This window comes from Apis dorsata, unplaced genomic scaffold (genome assembly GCF_000469605.1).
Source record: "Apis dorsata unplaced genomic scaffold, Apis dorsata 1.3 scaffold_74, whole genome shotgun sequence".
Lineage (NCBI taxonomy): Eukaryota > Metazoa > Arthropoda > Insecta > Hymenoptera > Apidae > Apis > Apis dorsata.
In genome coordinates, this window is record NW_006263372.1 from 1,997,003 (window position 1) to 2,009,209 (window position 12,207).

The following is a 12,207-nucleotide window of genomic DNA, read 5'->3' on the forward strand; positions in this document are numbered from 1 at the left end:
GTACGTTATTATTCTTATCCTCGTTTTCGTTCTTAAGGCTTAAGCGCTTAACGTTTTGGGCAAATTTAAATTTTCCATGCTTTTTATTATGCGCGAACGAAAAGTGGCAAAATTAAATCGAGTAGATCCGAAAAATTGTAATTTTTACATAAAACGCTTAATTATTTAGAAGCTTCGATGCTAATTATTTATTTTTCTATTCGTACTTGTTCGTATTTGTGTATATTTTTATATTCAACTTGCTCTTTTGAATTTTTGTTTTTTTTTATTATTTCAATTGCGCTTTAACAAATTTAATTATAATATTAAATTATCTATCTTTAAGGGAATATATGTACGTACCTTTTTTATTATTTTTTGAAAATATATTTCGAATATAATAATGCGATTACTTTTTTTTTTTTTTATTGAAAATTGATATAATAAAATTAGTTTAGTAGAGGAATGGAGATAAACGGATAAGTGGTTATATAAAAAGTTGGAGATAAAAAAATTTTTAGGCTCACGCTTTTTCCGGATGTTAATCATTACTAATATTCTTGATATTGTTAACATCCTGTACGTACAATCTGAATCGACGATGATGATGGCTGAAACAATTCTGCTTGAAACGTTTCGAAAAATACATAAAATTATATAATAATAACTTCGATATTAATCGTTATGATGTAACCATTTTTTTTTGCAACAAATTTCTTTTTAATTTTAACTTATGATTCTCGTTAATTTACAATTCGTTCTAGATTAATATTCCAGTATTGTACAAATCTTCAACTAAAAATCACATAAAAAGAATAAAAAATTAGATATTTTTCCCTAAAAATTCCATTTCTCTCAAAAATTTTTAATATGTATAAATTTTCAAATTAATTTCCTCCCGTAAAAATTCGCAAATTTATGGTTATGAAACGTTAACCGTGATGAAAAACCACATTTCAACTAATCAAAATTCATTATACTCACAATTTCCGCAATCGAGAAACCGCAATTCGATTGGTCAAAACTCAAACTAGCGTACTAACAACTCTAACCAGTTTAAAACCGCATTTCAATTGATCAGAATTTACACAGTTCCCTCTTATTTCCAGGGACTACGTACTTCGCGTATATTACACGTACAATATAATTTTTATTACAATCGTACATGTCGAGAGATGTCGCGCGAGAGCAGAATCGTTTCACCGTCGTTTCACTCGGTATACATACACGTGTCGCCATTTTATTTTCGCATCGGCCTGCAAATGCAAAAAGGCGAACGCCTCCTCGGAGAACGAGAATTTATGCTCGTCGGCTGTTCCAATACTTCCGCTACCATCCTCCTTTCCCTCCCAACCGATTGTTTCCTCGATCTTGATGCGAAATATTTATCCGCCTTTCGTGCTGGAAGAACGTGTTTAAAAACGCGACTTTTCATCATTTATTTTTTATTATAACTTTTTGTATGTTATATATTTTTTTTTTACTGTTATGTGTTTTTTCATGTACAATCGAAAAGTTATTTATGTGGAATTGAATATAATGGTTTGGGATAATCTAATCTCTTAATCTTTTTTTTTTTATTGATTTTATGTATTTTTTTATTTTTGTTCGTTTTTGATTTTAGCGCTTTCCAATCGTGATATTAATTTATAATCTCTTATTTTGATACTTTCTTTTTTCGATTTCTTGTATTCGTTTTTCATATTTCTTTGTTTTTAAGTATTTGGAATGAATATTGAATATAATAGTTTAGACTCGAACCTAACCTCTTTTCACTTTTTTCTCGAATTCTGTTTTATTCTTGATTCTTATTTAATGCCAACATATAAAATGTAGTATTACATAAAATATAATAGTTTAGACTCGAACCTAACCTCTTTTTATTTTTTTCTTGAATTCTGTTCATTCTCGATTCTTATTTAATGTCAATATATAAAATATAGTATTACATAGAATATAATAGTTTAGACTCGAACCTAACCTCTTTTCACTTTTTTCTTGAATTCTGTTTCATTTTCGATTTTTGTTTAATATATAAATTATATTTTTTTTGAGTTATCAAATACGAATTAATTAGAATAAAGTATCAGACATATTATTCGAACATCGAAATTTTTTACTCGATATCGCAAATACAGCGGAGTCTGTCCAGAATCATAAAACTTTCTTCATAAAGGTTTCACGAGCCGACGAAGCTACGTTGATTACAGGGATTTGATGAACTCGCTTTTCAAATTTTCTTTCCGGAATCTTTCTTAAGCGCTTAAAAGGCTGAAATATGACGTTAACCGTGACTTTATGTTGCCAACCTCAAATACCATAATTTGAAAACTGATAGTGACCCACTTTTGTCATCATTGTCAGGAAACTCGTTTCGTTTTCGACGTAGCCGTGGACGATTGCGGACGTATTTGTGAAAAAAAGAAAAAAACAATTCGATAAAAGTAAAGTAAAAAGAATTCATCCTCTTATTTCATCTTTACCAGTACGGTAAACAATTCGTTTTCTCCACTTTCTTTTTCCTCGAGAATTCCATATTTCCATTAATTAATTTCTGAAAATTTAGTAATTTTTTTTTAATTACTTTTTTCCATTTGCTTGGTTTTTAAGATATAAGTAGAGAGTTGTAATTAGATTTTTTAACGAAAAAAAAAATTTTTTTTCTTGCATTTTTTTTTGTAACAAAAAAACATCAAAAGCAGAGGTAATTACGTGTGAAATTATTCAATGAAATTAATTTTTTAAGAAGCAACGAAATTTTCTTGTTTAATACTAGAAGATTATTTTTTTTTTCTAAAAATATGTATATAATATATTGGATAACTATAAAAAACGATTTATGTATCGATATATATATATTTGTTCATTATCGCAAATATTCCATGTTAAAATTCCATGTTATTTCCTCCTATTCCCAATTTAATTATTTGAATGTTCAACAACCGATGGAATAAAGTTTGAAACAAGTGACACCGTTAAATGTAGATTATATCATTTTGGAATAATATTCCCACATTTAGCCAGTGGCATACCCTTATCAAGAATTTGATACGCTATCAGTGTGTCATCGTCGGTAATAATCAGGGACGAGCATAGAGATTCATATTAATCACGTTGAAACTGGAATTGCAAGGATCACCTAATTCAACCTGATACAATCCTCGCCTACTTTTGCTATATACACGGTTGTTCGAATAATATGTCTAATCGTGATCGAATTTCTTCTTCAAAAAGATTGCTGCACAGAGAATATTAAAAAGAAGATGGACTATTTACAATTATAGAGATATGGATATAATCGCATTTATTTTCAACTTCCTCTTCTCCCCTTCCCCTCTTTTTCCTTTTTAAATATATATTATAAGCGAATTGTGAAAAATTGGAACTTTCAAACTCATAAAAAAATCTTGATTCGATTCTAGAAGCGAAAACAAACGCAAAAGTTGTGTGTAGAAAAATATCGATCGAGGTTTATCGATTAAGTTACAAGCAATATAAGTTTACGTCGATGAAAAGAGGCTTACACTCCATTCCCGTCTCGCTTCGTCTAACTCAATTTGCTTGAATTGCTTATAACTTGATAAATAAGCCTCGACAACATTTTTACAGATCAATTTTTATTTTAACCTCAACGTAGAATCAACAAGAATTGTTCGTACAAATAATATGATAACAAAAAAAATTCTAAAGTTTAAAATTACAAAAGTTCGAAATTTCTATCGCAACAGACACGAACGACAAGATGATAATATTCAGAAAGAGATGATCCTTACCCGTGTAATATCGGCCGGCCCGAGCCTAAGTTCTCAAGCGCACAGATGTTACCTCTATTGGCAAGAATAGGAAGCTTTTTCAGATGGATCCGTGGCCGAGCTGTGGTGCTCGCTAGTAGGGATAGTGCATGTTGTGTTCGACGTGTGTTGTAATGGGAGGGCACCGGGGGTTCAGTCTCTGATGATCCAGGTGGCAAAGAAGGCGAGCGTGCTGAAGAGGCGTAAATCGAGGAATCGAATGGACGTGCAACAACAGCAGCAGCAGCAACAGTCGTTGCCGCCGGTCACGATATCCGGTGGCATGTCGAGCGGTGGCGCCACCGGCGACCAGAACGACAATCAAAGGATGGAAAACGAGGGAGACGTTATCTTCTACATGGAGGAACCGAAAGCGGGCACGCCTAATCGTGCTAGACGCGATAATCGGTGAGTGAAGATCGATTTGTATATATTTTTTCTTAATTCCTTAAGGATCCGATTATTTCATTAAATAAGTATAATGCCAACGTATAATGATTAACGTGTAATGATAGGTTAAGCTTGATTAAGGTGATTAAACGAGAGAGATTGATTAAATTAGAAACGATAGATGAAGTATTTGATTAGAGTTGAAAGAAGGGAAGAATATATTGGGTTGTTGAATCATTTTTAGATAGATTATTGAAAATTTGGAATCTCATTAATGTATAACTTGGAATTTGAGAATCGGAACATTTTGAGGTTATGTTGTTAGTGCAGATTTTTCTGGGTAAACTTTGAGTATATGTTTAATTGAGGTTTTTTTTTAAGTTGTCGTTTAATTAAATTATAATAGACGCAAATTAAGTAAATAATTACGTTATTATTCGTATGTATGTACACATACTTTCATTCTCATAATTTAGCTGCTTAATTTTGTAATTAATTTTGTAATTCGCTCCAGAGAGAGAAGCTAAAAAGCCGACTGACGCGCAATATAAATTTGACATTAAATAACTTGGTAGTTTTTAATTAATAATAATTTTAATAATTTGCATAATTCAATATTTAAAATTCTTAAAAAAAGGAAAAACACAATTTTAGAAATAAGTCGTTGAAAAATTATATTTATTTTAAGAATCGTCGAATTTTTTAATTCAAACTAGAGAAATTATTCCACATCATCTACTTTTCGATTCTATACATAATTTTCAGAATCTCTTCGTATATTAAAGAAACCAAAGATTTTCGAAATTATCGAATACAATTACATTGTCAAAAAATTTCATTTTTATCAATATTGAATGTGAAATATCAAAGTACAGCATAAGTGTGCGTTGTGAAGAAAATCGGTGAAAACCTTTGGAAATTTCGCAGTGAAATAATAGATAGATCGGGGAAAGTTGGCGTGACAGGAAATGTCAGCCGGCTGAAGGGCACTTTCTCTGGAGCGGCTTTGAACGTCGTGCGAACTAGTTTCTCGAGTTTGGTAGTGTGAGTAGCGTATTTCCGGTTGGCAGGGGAAGCCTCTTCACCTCGCAGACGAGCTCCGTCACGGAGGCTACCAGCGACGAAATCGACATTGATATCGAGGAACCGCAGAGGGTTACCACGTAAGTACGCTTCTTCCTTATGCCATCTCGTGCGGATTTTCGCGCGGAAATATATATATACCTAGAGAACGTTTTAAGAAGGAACTAGAGGGGAACGAGTTGTGAGTTCTATCTATATTGAAAAAATAGTTTGCATAATATTTTGGAGGGGGGGAGGGGATATTTAAAATATATTTTAAAGGAAGAAAAAAATGTTAAAGCATAAATTGAAAAATAGATTGAGTAACTTACTTAGTGTATCTTGAAGTATTTTTTTAAAGTTTGGAATAAGGTGTGCACAAATTGCTAATGTATTTCTTAAAGATTTCAATGAATAATTGTTGATACAATTTTATCAGTTTATTAAAGAGCTCTATTTAAATACAACATGCTTTAAAAATAATTTTTAAAATAATTTAGAGAACTTATAAACTTTAACTCGGATTCTTAGATTATGTAATAGAAATTTTTTAAAAGTTATCGTTTGATTATTTTTCGTTTGCGCATCGATAACAAACAACGTGGAAAATCAAGTGTTGACCAGAAAATCGTCTGTATCTTTATGCAAATTACATTCATTTTGCATACGGGATCGATATTAACCGAAGAATTTTCGTCCGACACGTACATACGTACTGGTCTCTACCGTGATACAAAGCTCGAAATGGCTCGAAACAGCAATTCAAACTGGATCTCGTTAGTATTAAACGCGCTACGATTCGTAGCCTCCACATTCGATCGATCTTTGAATTCACCGCAAAGGAAATACATAAAGTGTGCGGCTAGCAGAAATTTGAATTGCGGTCGAGGATTGCTGTTGAAATACATAGTGATAACCTTTATAGGAGAGATGAAAAGGATTTTCGAATGAGGATATTTTTACTTTTAATTTCAAATTGCCAAACTTTCCTCACGATAAATTTAATTTTAATATTCGATCGATATTTTGTTCTCGTTGCTTCGATCATATTCCGTAAAAAGTGAAAAATTGATTTCAATACTCTGTTATATCGTTATATAGATTTCTCTTCGGTTTTGTTCGTTAAAAATCGGCCACGATCGACTCCTCCTATTTTCATTAATGATTGTATCCTGGAACGAAGCCGAACGTATCCGATCCTTGCCGAATTAACGCGAAGTCGAATTATCCGCTCGATCGAACAGCAAGGATCGATTAATCGACTGTTTCGATATCTCGCCCGAATTTTTCCGATTCGTCCCGAAGTTTTCCGACTTCTCAGTCTTGCAGTCTATCTATCTACGTTTAACCAACCATTTTTTACATACAAATTATATTATTAAATTATATTATTAAATTATATTATTTTCCGACTTCTCATCTACGTTTAACCAACCATTTTTTAAGTACAAAGAAATTATTTATTATTATTAAAAAATGATCTTCGATAAATCAACGTAAAATCAACGATCGTGTAAAAAAGCGAATCCATGAAATCTCTCGAGCTCGTGGCATTGACATTTCGAGGAAGTCTCCATTCTCGAAAGCGGAACGGAACGTTACCTCGCTCTCCTGAAAAAAGCTCTTCTCTTTCTCTCGTCTGTCTCTTCCACTTCTCCCCCTCTCCCCTCGAAAAAGCACCGCACGTAAGTGCTTTTTTCACCGGTGCATTACTCCGCTCCACGGACGGCCTATATCCTTTGCTAGTCTGCCACTCGAACCTCCGACACAAAGACAAGTCGCGTTTCGAAGTTTCTCTGTTTTCTATCTACGTTCTTCTCTCTCTCTCTCTCTCTCTTTTTTCTTCTTTTTTTTTTTCTCCCCTTTCCTTCGTTTCGAAGCGTGAGCTTTCCAACAGCTTTGCCGTTGAAACGTGAAATCGTTTGTGAAAATAGCCGACTGGGTTTTTCGCCCAGCCACTCCAATTTTTTCCTGTGAATTAAGAATTTGTGCGACACATTTGTGAATGAAGAATTGAAAAATACCGAGTCGTTTAGAATGTGGCAAGAAGGGGTGGGGGGGGGGGGGGGGGGAAAAGGAAGATCTCGTTTTAAATTCTTTCTATTGAAGCGCGGCCACACGGATGTTTTTCTTATTATTTTCAGCAAGATTGCTGAAGCGTGATTAATTTCTGGATAGAAGAAATGACGTAGAGAGTTTTTAGAAATTATCTCATTTGTAAAATATTTTTTCTTTTTATTTGGTATGAATTCTAGTTTCAACAATTTAATATAAATGGTCTCCTCCATAAGTGCTATTGGAATTTTCTTTTGTCTCGAGTAAAAATATATCGACCATTGCTTTTCATGGAAAAGATCAAATTTGTAAAATTTTCTCGGCGAAAATTTGATTCGTCGAAAAAAGAAAAGAAAAGAAGATCTAACAAATATTACTCTCGACAATAAGAGATGTTGGAATATCAATTGTTCGAGATCATTGTTAGATAACACGAATCCTTTCCCAGAGGATATATATATACACGAAATCTTTCTCGTGTTCCATTTTACGCTCCGTGACGAGGGGAGCGTTGTTTGCTCGCGGTGAACCAACGTTGAAATCGTAAACAACGGATGAACGGCGGCCACTTTTCCCCCCGTAAAGTCTCCGTTGAAGAGTTGGGAGAGCGTAGGCGGATTGGTACACGCGTGTCGCGCCATAGCGGCAGCTACTTGAATCCGACGACGAAGTGTGTTTGCGTATAATTTGGTATATCGACAGGCGATGTTAGGCGAACGATCAATAACCGTTGTCGTTTTCTCTTGAGCCGATAATTATTTTGCGATATATTGATCGTGAAACGCGACGATAAAAAGGAATGCAACATCTCTCTTCTTTAATTTCCTTTTTATTTTTTTATTCCTTCTTATCTCAAATAAGAAGTTTATTGATCAAATAAGAATTTTCGAAAATATGTTGACCATATGCTTCTCGCGGAAAAGATCAAATTTGTAAAATTTTCTCGGCGAAAATTTTGATATTTGACGATTTTTCTTTTCGAAAAATTCTCTCTCTCTCTCTCGAAATTTTAAAAATAGGAACGAATTTCGAGTGACAAATATTATATTTATTATTGTCAGTGTAAAGAATATATATCGATACGTGAAACAATTTCGCGCGAGATGGAGCTATAAGAAAACGTGAATCGAAGAAAAAAGTGATTTATATCATACTCGATGATGCACGCTTATCGCCTTGTGGCGAATTGGCTAAAAGTAGGATCGCTGTTATTTTCAGGTTGACGGAGGCGCATCGAAACGCCATAAGGGCGATCAGGAAGATCAAGTATTTCGTGGCCAGAAGGAAGTTCCAGCAGGCGAGGAAACCGTACGATGTACGTGATGTGATCGAGCAGTACAGCCAAGGCCACTTGAACATGATGGTTCGAATCAAGGTGAGCGGCGATCCTAATCCGCCTGTCCGACCGTTCACCGACCTATACCACTTACCGACGCATCGTAATGCATGTTACCTGTCCGATAAATGTCCGATCTACGCCACTCGTCAGACGCGATCGATCTATATTATCTATCTATTCCTATTTCGTTTTTCTCCTTCTGTATATACAATTGATGTTGATATGAATTATGGAATAGTAATTGTGTGTGATATTAAAGATTCAAGATCGCATGATCTATGATTGCATGATCGTTCAAAGATTAAAGGGGATGGGAGGGGGGAAGCTCGAGCCCCTTCTCCGACCTCCCCTTTGCCGATACGAATATTAATGTTTACGTGTTTGCACACGCGTATCAAATATCACGGCTAATCTGGAAACGGATAAAGAATCAAAGGGAAATACTTTTTTCAAATGTAAATCCTGGTTTAATAATTTCCTAGAATCAACTATTACTAGAAATCTGAAACGCGACTCTGATAACTGATTTACAAAAAAAAAAAAAAAGGAAACTCGAAGCGAAATATTTCACGATATAAAATAAAAAATGTGTGTCTCGAATTATATCTAATCTGACTTCTGATGGTTATTATCCGTGATAATGCGCATCGATTCTCTCCGAGGAAAAGAAAAAAATAGAGAAATAAAAAGAAAGGAGGAGGAAAAGGACGGAACAAAAGGAGAGAGAAAATCGGTCATCGGAGGCGAGTAACGTTTAACATTTCGCGATAGAACGCGCTGCTGCGCCGCTCTGAAAGACAATGGCGGCCTGTGTTGTATCGTTTCTCATCGGGGGAAATGCAGATTGCGCGTCGTCGACAATTATTACGTCGCTGCCAATCGCTTCGAGCCGAGTAAAGCCAATGTCAGGCCGCCGTCCAGGATAGGCCAAGGGTCTGCGTTTAAACGATCGAGGGACCGTATTCAAAATGCAATTATATTTTATATATTATATATTTTATATATGCAATTATATTAAGGGATAATCTTTTCGTCGATTTAGAGTGTGATATTATTTTATTTTCATATTTTTTTTTTTTAGATTTAATTAATGTAATAATGGAATCATCGAACTGTGATTGATTAATGGTAATCATCATCTCTTCAATAATATTCTTAACAATTGGATTAAGTTGAAAATAAGCTTTTGTTTGGAAAGGAGGATCATCTTTTAGGAATACAATTTTTGCATGTTTTTACGCGAAGTGGATGTTTTAGGAATTTTTCTGAAATTTAAATTTTTTGAAAAATAAAGTCGATGCAAAATTTAATTTAAGAAGAATTAATTGAAGCGTAGATTTAATATCGTAATCAATACGGAATTTTCTTTGAAGAGATGTTTCAAGAAAGAAGAATAAATTTTAGGAAAATTTTATAATCATTAAACGAATCGATTTCGAAAAATGATACATTTTTGATTATTGCAATTTCGTATTCATTATTCAATTAGAAACAAACGTTTGTCCAAATCTAGGTTTAATTATTTTAGAAGGCCGCGATAAATAATCCTCTTTGAATCCCAGGAAATGCACAATAGCGCATTACTATTACATTATCCGGAATATGCTGTTCAACTAGGAATTGGAATTGTTTGACCAAATTCGACATAATCCACGTTCTATACGTCACGAAATATAATGCAACAATTTTCACTTAAACAAAATGTAAACGCAATTGTGTCTACAATTAATATCTTGATATGAAAAATTTTATTAAAAATTATTAAACATTTTGATCGTTCGTCGCGTGGAAATTTCCTTCGTTTCGATTAATCGAGAAATTTAACAAAAGAAATCTTAACAAAACGCGTTTACTTACTCATTCAAGACGTGTGTTCACAAAAATTTGCACAATAATTTTATTTGCAATGTTGAGAACATTTGTTTGCAAGTTCGGCCGGAAACGACGAGAAATGGCGCGATTATTCAAATTGAAACCATCGATCGATATATACGATCCAATGTGCATAGAAAGATTTTATTTGTTCGAGTTATATTGTTTCGAATGGGGATCAGGCTTTATTATATGATGCGTCTAGAAAGTCGATAACATCCTTAAGCCTTCATGCTACCACGTTAAAATAACGTTTCCCCTCTTCTCATAATTCTCAACTTTATGATATACGTCGATTCATTGTATCATCGTGATAAACTAATAATAGTTTCCAGGCCTCTGAGAGAAACTTCGATTTATTATATTATCGAATTGATATTATCAGAGATATAAATGTAATGTAGTTTCTTGAAATCAATCAGGAGTACAATTTTTGCATGTTTCTTTCTGTGAAGTGGATGTTTTAGGAATTTTTCTGAAATTTTTTAGAAAACAAAATAGATGCGAAATTTAATTTAATTTAATATCGATATTATCTTATTTAGAATTTTGAAAAAGAAGATTTAAATATGTGTGCATGTTTTTTAAATTTAATTGATTAAATTTTAATTAATTATTTTTTTAAATTTCGAATCACAAAAATCATAATATAACGTCAAATATTTTTAATTTCTTATATACAAATACTTTTCTGGGAAGTTTAAAAATTTAAAAAAAAAAGGCTTTGACCGATTTCGAAAGATGAATTAAATCTAATCTTGGAATAATCCCAAAAAATCAAATTGCAAAAATTATTACTTCGAATTTAAAAATTTTCGAACTAAAATTTCTAAATATAATTTAATATTTTTCGATTGAGTGTAATTTTATTCGAAACATTGAAATCTCTTGTCAACCTGTATCAATATTAATTTATCATCGGCATTGAACAAGTTCGCGCTATTTATCGTTACTTGTTGCCCGTGAAATGGAATTAATTAACAAAGCTAATTAAACGATGCCTCGACATAATTAATTTCGCCCCCCTCGATAATGCATCGACGTTTAATGTTGTTTTTCGATCGCGGATAATGAACAAGATAATGCAATATTCGCACACGAAAATTGGCTACGCTGTGCAATCCAATTAAACGTTTCTCGCGTCTCCATGTGTACGCGATAGAACGTTCCTCTGCAAAACAAGTCGTAAGTTGTAGCTGAATTGTCGTTTGTTAAGTCTAATTGATTTGGATCCGCGACTAAATAAACGTGTTTCGATAATGGAAAACCTTGGATACGTGTGTTCTTATATAAAAATCGAAAAGAAATGTGAAAAGCAACGATTCGATATATAATGAATATACAATAATTAAAAATTTTCTTATTTAAATTTAAATCTTATCGAAAGAATTATTGAGATGAATTCGAGAGAAAAATTTATAAAATTTGAATCTGATTTACGAGTATGAGATTAAATACAATAGAGATATTTAATGATAGAAATAGTCGAACGAGAGGGAAATTTATATTTTATGCTTTTAACATTAAACCAACTTAAACGTTACCAGTGAATATTAAATTCCTATTAGAATTTCAGACTGCTGCAGAAATCTAATTTTCCTTTGAAATAAAATTATGTAATGTAGCTCGAAAAAGATCTCAAGAATTATTCCTCCATTATTTCTCTCGCGATTCTAAAAATGTAATATGAAACAATTCTCAAATATATATATATATATA

General features: G+C 32.9%; 1 protein-coding gene across 8 annotated transcripts in view; it reads left to right on the top strand.

Moving 5' to 3' along the window:
• The window catches only part of LOC102675632 (potassium voltage-gated channel subfamily KQT member 1), a 55,308-nt gene that overhangs the window by 40,946 nt on the left and 2,155 nt on the right, over nt 1-12,207 (top strand). For 2 of the 8 annotated variants that reach the window (XM_006610584.2, XM_006610587.2), the window contains 3 exons: nt 3,928-4,178; nt 5,213-5,323; nt 8,496-8,652. In XM_006610584.2, coding sequence (XP_006610647.1) covers nt 3,928-4,178; nt 5,213-5,323; nt 8,496-8,652 — 519 coding nt within the window. Of the gene's footprint in view, nt 1-3,927; nt 4,179-5,087; nt 5,324-8,495; nt 8,653-12,207 lie in introns of those variants that run through there. The other 6 variants (XM_006610585.2, XM_006610588.2, XM_006610586.2 and 3 more) reach the window with 4 other exon arrangements.